This window comes from Crotalus tigris, unplaced genomic scaffold, assembly GCF_016545835.1.
Source record: "Crotalus tigris isolate CLP2741 ecotype Arizona unplaced genomic scaffold, ASM1654583v1 scf7180000020201.887925, whole genome shotgun sequence".
Classification (NCBI taxonomy): Eukaryota; Metazoa; Chordata; class Lepidosauria; order Squamata; family Viperidae; genus Crotalus; species Crotalus tigris.
Window position 1 is genome coordinate 199,535 of NW_024097902.1, and position 19,932 is coordinate 219,466.

At 36.5% G+C, this 19,932-nt stretch overlaps 1 protein-coding gene across 4 annotated transcripts in view; it reads right to left on the reverse strand.

Annotated features, from left to right (window-relative positions):
* CCDC197 (coiled-coil domain containing 197) overlaps window positions 1-19,932 on the reverse strand; it is a 46,652-nt gene that overhangs the window by 15,545 nt on the left and 11,175 nt on the right. For 2 of the 4 annotated variants that reach the window (XM_039365878.1, XM_039365880.1), the window contains exons 1-4: window positions 6,310-6,335; window positions 5,382-5,421; window positions 3,037-3,213; window positions 948-1,105 (exon numbers count right to left, since the gene is read on the reverse strand). In XM_039365878.1, coding sequence (XP_039221812.1) covers window positions 948-1,105; window positions 3,037-3,213; window positions 5,382-5,421; window positions 6,310-6,326 — 392 coding nt within the window. In that variant the 5' untranslated portion in view covers window positions 6,327-6,335. Of the gene's footprint in view, window positions 1-947; window positions 1,106-3,036; window positions 3,214-5,381; window positions 5,422-6,309; window positions 6,336-19,932 lie in introns of those variants that run through there. The other 2 variants (XM_039365881.1, XM_039365879.1) reach the window with 1 other exon arrangement.

Below are 19,932 nucleotides of genomic sequence, written 5' to 3' on the forward strand. Positions count from 1 at the left end.
CTCTTCCCCAGTAGCATATTGGACACCTTCCGACCTGAGGGGCTCATCTTCCAGCGTCATATCTTTTTGCCTTTTAGTACTGTCCATGGGGTTTTCATGGCAAAGATACTGGAGTGGTTTGCCATTTCCTTCTCCAGTGGATCACATTTTGTCAGAACTCTCTGCTATGACCTGTCCATCTTGGGTGGCCCTGCACGGCATAGCTTATAGCTTCACTGAGTTACACATGCCCCTTCACCACGACAAGGCAGTAATCCATAAAGGGGGTACCTATCCTTACTTTACCCTAATTCCTTATTCCCTTCCCTTTCCCCTTTCCTTCCACCCCTTCCTTTACCATACCTGTATTGTTTCTATTTTTCCTTATCTATATAAACATAATAAAATTTTGTTAAAAATATTTACTGTCTATAACAGTCACCTCATTTTGCTTAATGGTACAATTAGCACTGCTAGTCACTATGAGAAAACAGACACAAGGTATATATAAAGAAGTGCAGTAGAAGTAGATAATAGACTGAATCACTCTGAAGCCTCTAGAGCAGAGGTCAGGAACTATGGTCCTTTTATGACTTGTGGACTTCAACTTCCAGAATTCCTGAGCCAGCCAGGAAGTTGAAGTCCACAAGTTAAAAGGGCCATGGTTCCCCACCTCTGCTATAGAAGGTCAAGCCTGAAACCATGAACCTATTCATTCCAAATGCAGAACTGCTCGGGCGAAATATTTTAGGCTTGCTTTATTTTTAACGGAATTGAAATACTTTTTAGATTGTATTTTATGTTTTAATTTATAAAGATAATTAATTATAAATGCCATATGTATGGTGATCCAAAGATAATTTTATCTTGCTATAGCAAATTACCATCATATTTGGAACCCCAGTCATTCACATTGATTATATAATCTTAGGTCTAAATTCCTGGCGTCTCCTCAATCTGTCACATACCTAAATTTCAGTTTTTGAATCTCTCTTTTCAATGTATGTATTTTTTGCCTCTTTAGTGCATTGTTTTTTTGTTCAATCTTGTATTTTGCAACAGGGTGTTCCTTTTTCAGGTCACATTCTTGGAGATAAATTTGGAATCCATAAGCCTGAGTCCTGTTCTGATTAAGAAAGGAGAGAAAATGTTTACTGAATTTTGCATTAGTTTTACTACTCAGAAGACCTGTTTCCCCTATATCAAATCTGGCCCTGTTTTGTTCAGTTTTTGGAAGGTTGTTATGCTGGCAGACAGACAGATAAAGTCCTGACTTTTACGCAATTTCTTTCCAAATTCTGTTGAAATGGAGGGGGGAATTCAAAACTAGACTGAGGGGAGAGCTGAGACTCATTTACAAATATGTGAGAGGCTGCCTATGTAAAAGATGGCAGATTTGTTCTCTGATGAAACAGAGGCTAGGACAAGAAGTGATAAAGTAATATCATTCCTCTTCACAAATGTTGACATATAAACACTTTATGCTGCTTTGGTGATAGTGCCAGTGACGACAGATGGAGTGGAGATATGCTCAATTCCTACTGATCTATTACATCTATTGTGGGCATACACCACTCTCCATTTGGTAGCTCAGCAGGACCCACTACATGCATTTCAGTTTGGGCTAGAAAAGAGATTGGACATTTGGCCTACACAGTATAAACCTTTCAGCTGGTGTATATTGTTCTTGTTTTGCTTGACACAGGACTATTAATCACATTCCTCTTAATGTATCTCTTAGAAGTTAGCAAAAATCTATCATCTTACAGTTGAAGATCCTTAAAGTGTGTAATAGCCTTTCTGGTTTTTGAAGATGCTGTCAAGTATTAGTAATGTGAATGTCTATGGATAGTCTCAGTCATCCAGGTCATAGTTGTTCTTAAAAAAAAAAAAGCACCTTTGGGATATTAGAAATGTGCTTCATCTTCATAGCCAAAGGCAGGGAAGCTGACATGGTAATTTCAGAGAATCATAGATGTATAGAATTAGAATGAACCATAAAGAACATCTAATTCACACCTCTGTTATATGCAGAAAAAACAAATAAATAACCAAGATTTATTTTCTGGAGAGCTAGTGAGCAATCATGCTGCTTTCTGACCCCCAAATGCCTGAATACACCAGCCTTCCATCAGGAGAAACCAGGTTGCTGCAAACCAGGCTGTGAGAGTCTAGTCATGGCCCTAGTGACCCAAAAAAGTCCAGCGAGGCCGTAGAAGAAGTATGGCATGTCCCCGAAGCCAACATGCCCAAGGCAAGCAATGCTGTTGGTTTTGTTCCTCTTCTTTCCCCAAAGGAGGGGGAAGAGACCTTGAGAGGCATTGGTGATCTCTTCACAGTCTCATACTCTCCATTTCCTGAATATCTTCATCATTCTGACCAGCAGCAGCTACTTGTGAGTCAACAGCTTCACTTTGGTGGTTGAGGTTCAACTTCCTAAAAGTTGATCTTTGGTCACTCAATCTCTCACCAAATTACTATGTAAATAGTTTTGAGGGGGAAGAAACAGGCTTCTGCAGATTATGTTCTATTACTGTCATTTTTCTTTCACTCTTTTATAAAAATAAAAATACTTTTAAAAATGTATGGGAAAACAGGTATTAATGCCCAAGATCAATATTCATAAAAAAAACAACAGAAAAAAAGAGGAGATAGGAAGACTCTAGTCAGGAGAAAGGAATTGTGTTACTCAGTGCTTTTTTTCTATAAAAAAAAAAGGTGCTGGAACTCACACACGTCATACAACCCGCCTTGCCTACCCTACAAGGTTCCATCCAAAAAAGATGCCAGAACTCCGTTCTGGGCATTCTATGAGAAAAAAAGCCCTGGTGTTACTGTATAAAAAGACAAGGAACTAGCATCCACAACAATTCCCAACATAGGGCATCCACTAAAGTTGTTTCAATTTCATATCCCAGCTTAAAAGTAGAAGTAGGTGTTTTGAGACTCCTCCACAGAGTTGGACAAGAAGAGGAATACTCATTTGCATGCCTTTGTGTTTTACATTTGTAAGCTCAGGATCTGAAGGCTTTTCTCATAGATGAAAAAAATACTTGCATTCTGATCTTTTTGTTGAAGTTCCTCTCTGCACTGGGCCACTCTTTCCATCCTCATTTTGATGTCTTGTTTCTTAGCAATCAGCTCAGCAGTAATAATGTCATCTTTAGTCTTTTTCTTCAGGAGACGGAACTGTTGCATGGTTTTCCTACTAGGATGTAGAACCTCGCTGGAAGCCTAGAAAATGAATTATAATTTTATATTGCTATAAGGACACACCAAACAGGAAAGGTGGAGAAGAGCAAGCTTTAGTTCAGAAATGAGTAATTGCCACAAGCATTTATAGTGGTGGCTAGGAAGAGCTAAAAATAACTAATGCAATAAAGTCACTATTCTCAAGCTAATAAGGACATAATACGTTTATCAAACTCTCTAAGAAAATAGCTTGTTGTCCGTAAACAAAAGAATGATACAGAAAATTGTGATGTTAATAACAGCTGGATGTATCCCAAGAAATAGTTCAGGTGGCTGACAGCAAGGAAGGATGTTAAGGATATGGAGGCACAGCAAGGCTCTGAGGCTGAAGAAATGAAACATACGCTGGGAGAAAACTTCCTCTACTGCACGAGTGTCAAACTCAATCGTGACACATGATGTGATGTGACATATCGCGACATTGTTTGCCTTGTGTATTGGAGTGGGTATGGCCTGCACATGATGCATTTGGCCTGTGGGCCACCAGTTTGGCACCCCTGCTCTACTGCATGGGGAGCATATGTATCCAAAAGGAATATTATTAATAATCTCTCTAATTCACTGAAGATTTACTATGCACAAGAGTTGGCTTCATGCTTGGAGTGTTCAGTATAGCATCTTCTTCTAATGATCATGCAGTGCTGGAGTGCTTATTGTACCAAAATGGAGGGGAGAAATGGGGAAAGTCACACTATAATTGTAACAAGAAATTTTCTAGTGGTGAGAACGATCAACCAATGGAACAGCTTGCCTTCAGAAGTTGAGATGCTCTATCACTGGAGGCTTTTAAGAAGAGATTGGACAGCAATTTGTCTAAAATGGTATAGAGTCTCTTGCTCAAACAGTGGGTTAGATAGATCAGTGTTTCTCAACCTTGACAATTTTAAGGCATGTGGACTTCAACTCCCAGAATTCCACAGCCAGCATTGCTGGCTGTGGAATTCTGGGAGTTGAAGTCCACATGCCTTAAAATTGTCAAGGTTGAGAAACACTGGACTAGATAGAAGACTTCTAATGTCCCTTCCAATTCATTTTTGCTTTTTTAAAAAAAATAACACTCATTCCCAAAACAGACAATGTATTACCCAGTCTTTATCAACATTTGCATAGCTGGAAATTTATCTATCCGCTTTCTGTCTTTAGTAAGCAGTCTATCAAAGTATACAAATTCATCTACTTGTCCTTGTATTTTGCCCTTCATATATAATTTGCATTTGTTCACTTTTTGTTCTATGTACTGTATCATTGTAAATACATAATAATATTACCAAAGAAACCAAACCTAGGCTGCTATTTGCCTCTGGAATTTTTTGTGTTTGAAAAAGTAAGATGCACCCAAGCAAATTTTATCAGGAACTGTGGACTATGGAAAATTTTCCTAGATAACATGTATCATCTCACAAGACACATGTTTCTCCAAAGAAATAAAACAAAATGTCAAAGTGGAACCAATCTATTGGAATTATCCAATCCATTTCACTCACAAATAGATATCAGGACAGATAGTCCTTATTTAACATTAATTGGGATGAGAAATTCTGTCATTAAACAATGTGGTCATAAATATAATCTACACCACTTAGTGACAGTAGTTCCAGAAGTCCTGGTTGCCGTCATTAAGCAAGGACCACACATGACCATGACTTCCAACTTCCTGATGGATCTCCCATTGACATGGTTTGTGGGAAGTTGTAAGGGAAGGTCATGTGACCTGAGAACTACCACTCATTCAGTGATAGAAGGGACATTAAATGAGGACCACCTGAGTAAACTAGCATCATAAAGTTTCTACTAAACGTCTACTCTCACATTCCTAAAAAGAAATAGAGGTACTGTAATGGTACATGGGAATGACCTTGGAAGAAAAGAGATTAGACAACCGTTATGCAGGAACTATATGAGGCCATAGGGCAAAAAAAGGGACAGGGGAAGCATTTCAGGTGGGACCCTCTCTAGTTTTCTGGAGCATGAAAACTAAAGGAGATTTGCAAGATTGTTGCTGTACCTAGCAATAAAGGTACTGTTAGTACTCATAATTTGTGCTTCCTGTCTGGACTATCTTGAAGGACTGACAAATACAAAAGCTCTGCTGTGTATTTAACCTGGACATACTATTGAAGATGTATGGAATTTAAAAAATAGCAACAAACCAGGATGGGAACACGAGTGACACGTTCACTGTCTTCTTTCCTGTAAAATGTAAAGATAGAATTATTGTCACAGCTCTTATTAACTTCTAGAAGCAGTTATCTCTATGTAAAGGTGGCTCTCAACATTCTGTCTTTCTTGTATGACCTAGAAATGGATTCCAAGTATGGTTGTGCAACTCAGGCATGTCATCTCCTATCCATCTCCTGGGTGAGTCATTTGATTTTCTTTCTAAAGTGTATCACCTGACAGCTCTATGGCTTCCATGCTTCCCCAACCTGGATGCCTTCCAGAAGTATGGACTTTGATTTCCAGGATTCCCTAGCCAGAATAGTTAGTGCTAAGGATTTGGGAAAGTAAAATCCATACATCCAGAAAATGTCTAGATTAACATTTTGCGTAATGGGAGAGATTTGGACAATGTTGCTTGGTCTAGAAACCATATCACCAAAGTCTTCACTTTGTGCCTGACAGCTCTGTCTAAGAGACAGAATATGAAGAGTCTTCCATTGCTAATTTTAGTGGCAGTAACATTTCTAGCTGACCATATTTGCTGTCTTTTTAAGCACTGCTGTTGTCTTCTCAACTTTGCTACTGAAGATGCAGGACTTCCTAGCTACTACACTGGCCTTGCACTGAAGAACTCTGGCTACTGGCATAGTGGGGACAATGAATGGCTTTGCTAATCGAAACTTCCTTTGTTCTAAGATCCAGTCTTTGTTTGGTGTACTTTACAAGAAAATAGCTTTGAAAAAGAATATAATTAATAGACCATAGAGGATTTAAATCACACTTCCCTAGGTTAGTGCTCTCCATATGTCATATTCAGTTTCTATAATTCTCATCCAGTTGGCCAACTATCTAAGTTATCTAAACTTTACAAGTCATATCTCACACTGCTTTTTTAGGGGGGGGGGGAAGCATCATTACCACATGTTTTTTAGCATCTCAAGATCGAAACCTCTGAAGTAGGTTTGAGACACTGACAACAATGATCATAAGCAGTGTGTAGAAATAGCATGAAGCATCACAATGGCACCTCCATCTCCATGACATCTCTTTGCTTCATTCTTAAGCCACCTTAGCTACAGGGAAAATCAATTCACAGGATTCACCAGACTCTCCTTGTTTAAACTCAATCACCTTTAAACAAACTAGTTATATGATTCCTTTCTGAATAACTGTACTACTGATAGCGTGGTGCTGCAAGAATGCAAGTAAAGAACTGAGCTGCGTCTTTATATCTCCTGAGATAGAAGGAACTAAAAGAACTAAAGTCCCACCACCCATCCATTGTTATTAGTAGTGATCAATACAATAGGAAGAAATGCAGAATAAGGGCCAGTAGAGGAGAGTATTATTATATTTTATCACATACTGTATTATTAGGGCTGTTACTTAATTAAATGTATATGTAATTTATTCTATTAATTTTGTTAATATATATGTATATGTATATAAACACACACATACAAGTCTATTGCATGGGTAGCATCTTTAATGACCCATCATACAAATACACAGACACACAACACACATACACAGGTCTATTGTGACCCATCATACAAACATTCATACATCCATACTGTATTTTCTCAGACAATTTCTTTATCATTTGGTTTATGTTAAATTTAGTTGTACCCAATAAAGCATTCTGGTTTCCACAGTGATCAACCAGACATCCCTGGAAATTCACAACTTGATTCAGAGGGATCAGGCTATTCTTTGATGTTGGTCTTCAACATTCCAATATGTCAATAAATGGAAAAAAATTCCACTTAGCTGTCATAGCTATGCCATGTTAATATATTATATGCCATTCATCAACACATTTATTGGACAGCTTACAATACAAGAAATGAAATACAACATTAAAAGTCAAGATACAGTAATAACTTTAAAAATCAAAACCATTAACATTTAGCATCCGAAAGCTTACTTGACAAAGGTAGCATCAGACAAATGTCCTTTGGAAATGATTCTACATTAGCATGCCACTTTAAAGATATCGGTCAACAGAATTGTCCTCTTGGAAAGTATATAATCTTCTGCACAAGCTGCTATCCATCAATATTTGTGAGAATGATAACAAGGTATTTCACTGACATACCATGTATTCTGGCGTATAAGACGACTTTTGAGAGTGTCGAAACAGCCTCCGAAGTCAGGGGTCATCTTATACGCCGAGTCATCTTATACGCCGGAAATAAGGTAGTTTCTGGCATATAAGACGACTTTCTAGGCATGCGACTCAGCGTCCATCATCTTATACGCCGGAAATACTGGTAGTTTCCGGCGTATAAGATGACTTTCTAGGCATGCGACTCAGCATCAATCGTCTTGTGACTCGGCGTCAATTGTCTTGCGACCCGGCGTCGAACTAGGGGGTCGTCTTATATGCTGGGTTGCCCTATACGCCGGAATATACGGTAGGTATTCCACCTTATTTTTTCTTTTGGCGTTCAGCATTCTCTAAAGGATGCACCATAGATGACTGAAGTCTGCTTGCATTGAGGCTGCAAGTAAATCACATAAATAATTAATTTTTACCGGTATTTCCCTAGCTAGGTGCAACCCCCTCCCCTAAAATCCCCTAACTCACTCTTTCTTCTTGAGTTCCTTTCTATTTGCAGAATATATGTGTGAACATTATCCCTTGTTATCATTAGAATAGTTTTTCCTTTAAAATAAAAGTAGAGATTTGTAAGCACGAAGAACAAACTCATGTTACAAAATTTATGAATAAAGTCTAGTAGTAATGTATATTCTGGGTTCTGGCTTAGCAGAACCAGATTCTGTTTGGAAAAACCCCAGCAACCACTCGATAGTTTCCCACATCCATCATTTGCTGCCATCTAGTGGTCATTAGGATTTTAGCAGCCCAGATCTGATAATTCTACATGCATTCAGTGGTTTCCATGTTCACCTAACAATACCAGCATATCTTGCAGATGATGTCCTGAACAGACAATATATTCTGTGTTCTCTGAAAAAAAAAATCTAGACACAATTTAAGCAGATGTTATAACAGTCATCTATTAGACCACTCAAGAGATCATCCAAAAGATCTTTTTTCCAGGGGACTTCTGGTCCTGTGCGGTAGTGACTGGTTGCAGGCTTGCGGACCATCACACCCCCGCAGCTAATTTTTGTCCTGCCTGGAGACCCTAATGGGTCCAAGCCACCCCAGAGAGGCAGCGAAGAAAGAAGAGTGCCCTGGCAACTCTGGAATGACGGCAGTTGTTCCGTTCGTCTTGGGGAAAGCCTTCTAATCCAACAGGAGAAAGGCTGTATTTCACTGATCAGCCCAAGCTACTTGCAACCAAAGTCCAAAAGAGCTAACCAGCACAACAGTAAATAGCATGCTTGAAACTGGGTGAGGAATCTGATTTTCCCTTTTCTATTCTATACTTAATTTCCTGGAAAAGATCCCCAAGAAGCAAAATACCTCCGAAAGTGAAGGAGGGGGACTTCCGCCCCACCCTTATACTAATGGAAGCGGTAAATTAAAATGTCCATGGAGGATCAAAATATATGGTAGTGAAATAAATTTATAAACTTGAAAGCTAAAATTTAACTTTGGACAAGTTTAAAATTGTTGAATGGTTAAGACTCTCATTTTAAAGACCATTGTTCATATTGAAAACTAAATAGATTATGACACCTAGTGGTGGATGAAGATTATGACAGTTATGATTTCCATAGAGAACTTGCCAAAACCTGGGAAAAGCTAATCTGTGTTTGTGACCTTCAGAGCTTTAATAACAAAGCTGTGACAAAAAAACACAACAATCTGGGCTGCAGACAAAGAGAGTTTTAAACTTTAGAAAAAAAATACAGTTCTGCTTGCCAGTAAGCATGAAGACCTTCAGCTCATCATCAACAGAGTCACAGAAATATCTGAAAAATACGGCTTGAAGCTTAACACCTCAAAAACCAAGATCATGGTCATCAGCAAACAACCCATTAATTTACCATCAATAAATTCAGAAGGAATACCACTAGAAAAAGTTGAAAAGATCACACACCTCAGTTCTAATTTGCATGAAAGCTGGGACATGACCACTGAACTAAAGACAAGGATAGAGAAAGCTCGAACAGCATTCTTCAAAATGAAAAAGGTCTTCTACAGTCACGACATAAGCCTAAGACTGAAAATCAGTCTTGTTAGATGCTATATTTTTTCTATCCTGCTCTATGGAGTAGAGAGTTGGTCTCTGACAGAAGGCCACCTGAAGAGACTAGAAGCATTTGAAATGTGGATTTACAGGCGGCTGTTACGTATAAGCTGGGTTGACAAGATCAGAAATGAGGAGGTGATAAGCCGCCTGGGAAAGCCAAGGGAAATCATCAAAACAATTAAAAAACAAAAGTTAGAATATTTCGGACATGTGATGCGACACCCAGGAAAATACGGCATACTCCATTTAATCCTCCAGGGAAAGATTGAAGGCAAACGAGGTCCAGGCAGAAGAAGAACATCATGGCTTCAAAATCTAAGGGACTGGTTTGGACAAAACTCAGCAGCACTTTTTCGTGCGGCTGCTGATAAAAACAGGATCACCAACATGATCGCCAACGTCCGATAACGGATATGGCAGAAGAAGAAGAAGGAGAAGGAGAAGGAGAAGAAGAAAAAGAAGAAGAAGAAGAAGAAGAAGAAGAAGAAGAAGAAGAAGAAGAAGAAGAAGAAGAAGAAGAAGAAGAAGAAGAAGAAGAAGAAGAAGAAGAAGAAGAAGAAGAAGAAGAAGTAGAAGAAGAAGAAGAAGAAGAAGAAGAAGAAGAAGAAGAAGACGAAGAAGAAGAAGAAGAAGAAGAAGAAGAAGAAGAAGAAGAAGAAGAAGAAGAAGAAGAAGAAGAAGAAGAAGAAGAAGAAGAAGAAGAATCTGTTTTGAACTCTTTGGATTACAAATATCTATTTAACCAGGACTCTAAAGCTATTTGCAGATAAGAAGGAGAACTTCAACTTTTGGCCATCATGGATCAGAGACATGTAGATAGAACACACCAAGAAAACATAAATATCTCTCAGGAGGAGATATATAGTATACTGCAATTAATTCAAATAACATTGAGTTCAAATCACAAAAAAATCCAAAATAACTTTGAAAATATAAATCAATCTATTTCTAAGTTAACTCTACAAAAAAAAAAACTTCCAGGAAACAACAACAGAGAAGGAGCAGACAAAACAAATAAGTGGACATAGAAATTGAAAATAGAGCCTTCAAGATGGAACTTAACAAAGCAATAAAACACGATTTAATCCTAGTGGGAAAAAATTTACAAGAAATGGAAAAAAATCCTCATCCCTTAAGACTACAAAAAAATCTGAGGACAAAAAAACAATTGGATAAAATGAAATGTAGAGATGTTGAAAACATCAGAGAGAAAGGAAGTGATAAGAGAAGCAAAGAAGGAGAAAAAGAAAAAGATTTTCAAGCAACCAAAATATCTTTTTTTCCAGGCCAATTTATGTTTAATCTTTAGGCAGAATTAGGGAAATTATCTGTCAAGCACCAAGGAAATCAGGAGATCCAGGCAGTTCAAATGACTAAGAAGATTTATTGCAGTCTTAAGTTCTCTACAAGAATCTGAACTACTAATGGTCAAAGCAATTTGGCAGTAAATAAGGAATTCAAGGTGGGCTGGACTTAGATCTCTTGTGGGTGTGAAGGGATTCATGACCCCTCCCTTGGGCTCATCTCCTACAACAGTGGTTCTCAACCTGTGGGTTGGGACCCCATTTGGGGTCGAACGACCATTTCATGGGGGTCACCAAACAACGCAATCCGCCATTTTTCCCCCTTTTCCTTAGCTGCGCTACTCCCTTTTATTCTATTGGCTTTTGAAAGCCGATAGAATAGACTCTCTTGAATAGAGTCTAATTCTATTGGCTTTCAAAAGCCAATAGGAATTGTCCAGGCTGTCTCTGCCCTGCTGAGCCTGCCAAAAGTCCCATTCTGCAAATGGTGCTGCACCAGTTGAGTAGTCCTCGACTTACGACCGGTTGAGTAGTCCTCGCCTTACAACCGGTTGGGGGTCGCGGCATTAAAAAGGTTGAGAACCACTGTCCTACAATATCATAGCTCAATAATTAAAGTGTTGTTTCCAGAAGGTTCCATATTCACCACTAGTATTTCAAAGGACCGCATCCAGTCGCCTTGTGGCAAGATGTGTGGCAAACAAATTTAATAAATAAAATAAAAATAAAAAATGGAGATCATTTTCAATCTGCACGTGCAACACTTGGCAAAACACACAGTGTTCTGTCATCTTAGGCAGTTTTTAAAAGTGTTGTCTTTAAGTAACCTGGGAAATAACTTGAGAAATTGTAGCCCTGATTCCCAGGTCAATCCCTATCATTAAACAGAATGAAAAAAACTTCTTCAGGAGATGAAGCACAGAGAGCAGCAGCCAAAGGTTATAGAATATCATCCATTCTACCCTGGAGACTCTGTAACATTTTCTACAGCATTTGTAAAGTACTTCATCTGGCCAACAATGTTAAAATAAGATTTGCCTAAAGGGATATTAGTTAGGGGTATAAAATCTTGAATGTGAAATATAATGATTGTGAATGTTGGTTTATTTGCAGAATGATTGGAACAAATCATTTCAGACACACTTCATTGTTTTACAGGTTGTCTGCTCATTGGTCTTTTGAAAGAAGTTTTTTACCCAAAGCTTATTTTCTGGCATAATTGTTTGGAATCAGCCTTTTTTTTAAAAACCCTTCAGCAACTTTAAGATTGATGGATTTCAACTCCTAGAATTCTCCTCAAAATTAGTGATGGGTAATCTATATTATTTTCCCTTTTCTTGAACACATTTTCTCTTTTGAAAAAGAAGATGCTCAGACATGTTTCAATGAGCATTTGCTAAATTAAACTCGCTTAAAATAAACTTGCTTTAAATCCATTTTCATAGATCATTATTCTAACCAAACTATCTGCTTTGTTCCAAGTAAATTAATCTTCAGTTTATTCTTCAGTTCCTAGCCTAATATGCTTAAGCTTAAGTATTAAAACCAGTCATTCTAAATGTTGTAAGTTATCCTCGGGTAGAAAAGCTGTTTTACACTAATATAGCCTTCCACTCATTTCTTCTCCAACTTCTTGACAATTGGAAAGCATTGGAACCTTGGCCCTCTCAGATCCCACAGGAATCCTGTTCAGAAATAGATTGCAAGTTCTAAAGAAAAGAAGAAACGGGTGACATGATAGCAGTGTTCCAGTATTTGAGGGGCTGCCACAAAGAAGAGGGGGTCAAACTATTCTCCAAAGCACCAGGGGGCAAAACAAGAAACAATGGTTGAAAAGAGAAAAGAGAAAAGCAACCTGGAATTAAGGAGAAACAGTGAGGACAATTAACCAGTGGATCAGCTTGCCTTCAGAAATCATGAGTGCTCCATCACTGGAGGTTTTTAAGAAGAGACTAGACAGTCGTCTGAAATGGTATAGGTTCTCCTGCTTGAGCAGGGGGCTGGACTAGAAGACCTCCAAGGTCCCTTCCAACTCCATTCTATTCTAATAATATTTTATTGTATTGATGGTTTTAGAACTTCATTCTAAATTCTGGATGTGCTTTGCTATTCGGAAGCTATTTAAATGTATAGAATTGATAACTCCTTTTTATCAGCTTCTGATTCAAAGCTTCAATTTACCTTCTCTCCCATTTAAGCATGGTTATTATTTTCCTTCTGTTAGTATTATTTCAAAGAGTTTTTTTCTCTTCAATTAAAATTGCTTTAAATTATATGAATTGTTGCTAGAATATTTTAAAAAACATCAGCCAGATGAGAATTTGTCTTATTAATGTAAACATATGTCCATCATCCAACAAAATTAAAATAAAAAAGAATAATTTAAAAGTAATCAATAAATTAAAAAAGAAACCCCCAACCCTCCCCAATAACTCAAAGGGCAGATTTGATGGACCACTATGATTTTTTTCTGCCATCAGTTTTCTATATTTCTGTTTCTAATATCTTTGTTATTGATTTTTCTGATCCAACTTTCCAGTTTAAGATGATTTCTGTTATTGCTGTGTATAGTTTGTTTATCACATCATTAGATATAATCCAGAAGCCTGCCACGTTTGTTAAGTGTGGTGTTATTTTTAACTGATTTAAATGCTACACATTTGATGATATGTTGTGCAACAGATATTTTTTAGCGTCATCTGACATTTCGTCCAGACACTTGTGCTAATTTTAACTTCACAGTGTAGATATAGGGCAAACAAATAAATGTCAGTTTTTCAAAACAAGATGGTGATATGAAAACCTAATTCCTTTGAAATGATTTTAATAGCAAGTGATTGAGGCAATTAAGATTGCTTATAAAAATGTTTATGAAATGCAGTGTTAGAAAGTGGTATTTTGGAATGGAAAAGAAGTAAAGAGGAAAGTGATTAATAATAATACCCATGGAAAAGCTATGAGTCTATTTGACTACCAAGACTGCCTGACTTGTAAGCCCATCCCCAAGGCCAAAATGTTAAGTATGAATAGCTATGGGGAAAGCCCATGTACTTAAACCTGGGAAATCAGAATTCTCAAATAATGTATAAAGCCACTGTGAGCTGCAGTTTATACTGTATCTGCAGATGTCCACGCTAAATGCTGGGTTGTTGTAGACCAAGATAAAAGACAATCTAAAGGGTGAAGATGAGTTTCTTTGATCCTTTTTCAGTGAGGCATCCCAAACATCCTATAGTGCAGCAAGAGTCATTATAGAAAACAGGAGAAAAAGTTACAGATATTCACATTTACTTTTTCTATACTGGCTGATCCATGGTCTGCAGGCCTATGTGGTGATTCACCCTGTAGAACCCCTGTTTTGTGGTTTAGAAATTGCAGTGTCCAATATTTTTAGAAAACTACTAAGAAGAAGATACATTCTCTTTCTTATCTTCCATGGGGAAAAAAAATGAAAGGTATAAAAGGTATAATACTTTAAATTTTAAAACCGGTAGTTCTCAACTTACAACAGTTCATTTTGTGACGGTTCAAAGTTACAACAGCACTGAAAAAAGGGCTCATGTCCATTTTTCACACTTACAACCATTCTAACATCCCCATGATCATGTGATCAAAATTGAGATGCTTGGCAACAGATTCATGTTTATCACAGCTGCAGTGTCCCGGGTCATGTGATTAGTTTTTGCAACCTTCTGACAAGCAAAGTCGATGGGGAAGCCAGATTCACTTAACAACTGCAATAATTCACTTAACAACTGTGGCATAAAATGTGGAAAAACTCACTTAACAAATGTCTCACTTAGCAACATAAAATTTGGGGTCAATTGTGGTCATAAGTTGAGGACTACCTGTATACCAAAACATAAAAAAATCAAATACCTACCATCTCTTTTTAAGGCTTTGGCCACTAAAAGATTTCCATTCTGTTTTATTTATTTGAAATGTTTTTAAACATATTTGGGTTGGTTTTAGGCCTGGGCTTAAAATTCTATAGGCAGTTAGCTAGTTTAAGGACTAGACTTAGTCAGGTGGAGACATTTACAATTACGTTGTGCTATGTTATTTTAAAGAATTTAAATCAGCCATTGGGGATAGATAAGCTCCCCGTCCCACAAACAATTTTTCTGACTAAAATTACTTCTGTTCTTTATTTTGATCTGCAGTTTTGCTAGTGCTTTGACTGATTATGTGCCCTTGAGTCAATATAGATTTTTAGCAACCACAATTAGCCCTTATCTAGTATGATCCAATATATTTTCTTACAGTTATTTTCCTTCAAACCAGAGTTGGACCAGACTTACTTCACATGAAGATTTACTTCCTCAAAAACATGACATGTGGAGGATCAGGTTAGTGAGCATTAGGTTGATGCTGTCAGATTGGTAAGCAATCAGGCTGATGAGCACTACGCAGGGCCATTTTATTGGAGGCCCCACACTTGTGGAATTCCTTCTTTTAAACATTTCTCATCATCCTTTTTCTTTAATCCTCAGAAATGGACCCAAAATCTTACTTTATTTGATTTTACCAAACCAACCAATGCTCCAACACTGGAAGTTTTTAAGAAGAGACTGGACAGCCATTTCTCTGAAATGGTATAGGGTTTCCTGCCTGAGCAGGGGGTTGGACTAGATGACCTCCAAGGTCCCTTCCAACTTTACTACTACTACTACTATTATTATTATTATTATTATTATTATTATTATTATTATTATTATTATTATTACTCTTATTTTTGTTACTAGACCCCTTTATTTGTTTTAATCTGAAATTGTTTTCTTATGACATTTTTATCAGTTTTATTTTTTATGGTTTTTTTTTATAAACTATATCCTGAAATCTTGCCCTGTGATACATAACAGTGACTGACGTGAGATATAAATGGATGATGATGATGATCCCTACAGTTGTTTTTGATCTCTGTTTTCTCTGCACTAATCCTTAAACTTTATGAATGAAAAAATGGTCAGTTTGTAGTAAATATCCTTTGACCATTTCTCTTCATTTAAGTCAAGTGTGCACAGTGTCAAGATACTGGCTATTTTTACAGGTCAGAATCATATCATGACTGAATCTTAGCTCTTAAAACCAGTTTGGTATTGTAATCCTTTTTTAATGAGTAGAACTTCAATCATACACTTTTAGTAACAGTATTTGTCATATAATTATGTTTGTTGCTTTCCTTGCTCTGTTTTGACTACTGCTAACTGGATAAGCTTTCCAAATATTTCTTAAAATTCAGCAACAAAACTTTAATTAAATCTTCCTCTTAATTACTTTTGAAAACAAATGATATTTGCTAAGCAAAGACCAGCTAGACAGCCATGTTTATTCACTAAGGGACTGTATATTTGTATACACTCCCTTTTATTTTAGCTTAAAATCCAGTTCTATTTATAACTCTATGTTCCACTTTAACTTTACTTCCATTTTGAAGCTGTGTGCATGACCTTCTCTTGATATTTACACAAAGTGAATCTAAGATTGTAATAACAGTGAGTTCTAAGGTTTGACTTGTCAGCCTAAGATAGCAGACAGCTAAAAAGGCACTGAGAGGCTCAGTTAACTATACTGTTTCTGTACACTAGTTTTCCCATATTGGTATTCTTGAAATATGTTCAAATAGGGTTAGACAACATAATACCCATTAGGCTGTATGACATCAGACAGATATAGAAGAAGAAAGAAAAGAAGGAGGAGGAGAAGGAGGACATGATAGAGGAAGGTCTGTTCACATCCCATAAATTGGGGGGGGGGGGTGTTCACCTGCAGTAATCATAATACAGTACAATAAAATTCCATACATGGGGGCATGATATAATATAACAACTGTATGTCTTTGTATAAGAGCATAGAAGAAAGTGTATATATTATTCTGGGTGACTGGCTGTCTGGTTAACAGAGATTAGGACTGATTCTAAGCCCACGTGTCACACTTCTTAAAACTGAACCCTAATTATGTACATTAATTCTTCATTAGGTCCTTAAACTTCTGTATTTTCCATATAGTTAAAGCTAAGCTTTTTCCAAAACCAGAGCACAACTGTCTGAATCTTATGGGATGGTCCCTTTTCCTGCTGTTGCAAACCAGTTATGTTTTTCCAATCTTCCTTTGAAAAGAGGTATAACAGGTGAAGAAGAAATTACTGTAGAAATTACAGTGACTAATTTGGGGGCCATATATGTTTGCTTGTATGTGTGTATGTGTTTATCAGGATATTTTGTGTATGATTTTTGTTTATTGTAAGCCATCTAAAATTGCAGGATGAGATAACATATATTTAAATATATGTGATATATATATGTATCAATCAGATCTTAATGGATGTAATTGCTCAACTTATTTAGAGCAGGCTTCAATATTAGTGCAGAGTTGAAAAGAAGGTTAATTTTAGTTTTAGAAACCAACCCTAGCTTTCCCATGCCAGAAGCAGAAACATTTCCTGAAAACTGCACTTCTCACTTAATTTTGCTGCTTTCAGTTCCTCTCTGTTTTCTGATATATTTTTTTTGCAAGCCTATCTTCCTCTTGGCCATTCCTTTCTCTTGGAGGGTCCTTTGCTTGATGATGTCATCACAGTTCTATTTAGAGCAGGGGTATGCAACTATGGCTCCTGAGCATGGCTGGCTCAGGAATTCTGGGAGTTGAAGCCCACAGGTCATAAAAGAGGCCTAGTTGTCCACCTCCCAATTTAGAGAAACAATGTACCACATTCTCCAAAGACAAGAGTTTAAGGATTTAATTCTGCAGGTGACATCTAATGAACTTTTAGAAACACTGTGAGATTAAATATTAAATTATGAACATTAAATGGATACGGTGGTAGAGGAATTTCTTTTGCAGGTTCCACAATGCTAATAAAGACTAATCATTTTTATTTGGCATTCTTAATCTGTTTAGGTAAAACTCTGAGTTGTTTTGTGGCATGCGTTCAATTCCACCATGTGAAAAGCAAAGCTATTTCTACACAAGCTTTTGAATCTGACTGTTTATCAAATATTATTGTTGTACTAAACATGGGCATTGGCTAAAGTAATTATACGGAGAAATTGGAAGTGTTATATTATTCCAGGTGTCAAGGAATTGTTGTTGGATATGTGTGATTTATCTGTTTTGAAAAAGACAGTATTTTCTGCTAATAAAAGAACGCAATAATATGAGTTAGTATGGCAGATATTTGAGGGTATCTTATAATATCATACTGTCTTATAATTGAATTCATTAATAAGTCAGTTACTATTGATAAGTATAAACCACACAATATATTTTTTATTCTTTTCTTTTTTAGTTTGTATTTTTCAAATTTTAATTTTTTTCTTTAAGATTAAAGTTTGTTTTTAATCTTAACATAAACTCTCACTAAATAAATAAAAAAATCTATTTCTACACACTATAAATTGGAATGAAATTTTAATATATATGTGTGTAATATATATATATATACAAAAGTAACCAAACACACAATCCCCATATATATATATATATATATATATATATATATATATATATATATATATATATGAAATAATGTTAAACTTCATGTTCTGAAATAAGCATGCAGTCCTATAATTACTTATATGAGAGTGAGTGTCAAACCTAATGGGATTTATTGTAAATAGATATAAATAGATTAACATTGTGAGGTTTTCAATAAAAGTACAAGCACATTTACTTTAAAGGCAAATTTATCAACTGATTGGTGAATTTTAGATGATTAATAATTAAGTTATAATTGATTAACTAATTCCATAACTTTGCTTATTGCTAAAGCCTCAAGGTTTTCAGTAATGGTGAAAGAACTGCTTGATTATTTAAAAAACAAAAGCTACCCTAGTGCTGGAAAAGAAAGTCATATTTAATATTTTCCTAGACTTGCATCTAGTCAAGTTGTAAACTCAAGCAACAGAGATCAAGGGATGAAATTTTTGAGATCAAGAGGAAAACCAAACACCCCCCACCCCCGCTGCCAATCCTCAACAGAAATGCTGACAACAATGAAAACCTCGGACAGGAGGAAGAGTGCCGCCGGGTGGGCAGGCAGGTGTCTTGCTTGGCTGTGGCTTGGGGGGCTCTTTTTTCAGTGCCATTGTAACTTCGAACAGTCTCTAAGCGAACTGTTGTAAGTCGAGGACTATCTGTACTTTATCATTTTTTTCCTTTTTTTTTTTTGGTCATCAAGTTTTTGACATCTTGCTAAGCGACTGGTGGTACTCAGATGTTGCCATATCCTAAAAGTGGCACAATGGGTGAAAAGGTTGAAAAGCCCTGCCCTATACAACCAATGATGTCTGTGCAGCCAGCAGATTTCAAAGACTAGCACAAACAGATGCATTCCTTGATAGACGCATGCTTTGAATTCAGGAATGATGGCCTACATTTTATTCTAGTAACAGTATGAAATATCATATCTAAGACATTGCATTGCACAAGGTTTTCAGAAAACAGACAAGAAAGAATGTTAATTCAAAGAAGAATATTAATAAAGTCTATGTTTCCATCATTAACATACTCCAAATGTTACTGAATTCTGTTAACAAAACAGAATAACTTTGTAAAGCTTTTTTATCAAGCTGAATTTTAAGAAAATAGGAATAAATGTAGATTATTGAGACAGAGAAAAAGCAAAGAAAAGAAATATTAGTGTAGGATTTATACTGTAATACAGAAAATTCTTAAAGCGATGAGATAGATTTGTTGTTATAGAAATGGCTAGTTTATACTATTATGTTAAAGTGAAAATTTGAGGTTTGTTGTTACTGTTTTGTTCTACTGCACTCGAGGGATTTGGAAGTCAACACCTTTTTTTCCCTCTTCTCCCTTCTTTTCTACACTTCTCCTTTCCCCTTTCCCTCCCTTATTTTTCCTACTATTTGATTTTGCATTTTTGTATTTTATATTATAAATTAATAAAACTATAAAATTTGAGACAGAGAAGCTGTCTCTTTAAAGAAAAGCCACATTGTTTGATCAGGCTTATTCTGAAGAAACAGTGTCAAAATCTTGTGGCAACATATTACATACAACATCTCTCCCAAGGCCCAGTGATTAATATTTATATGTTACTTAT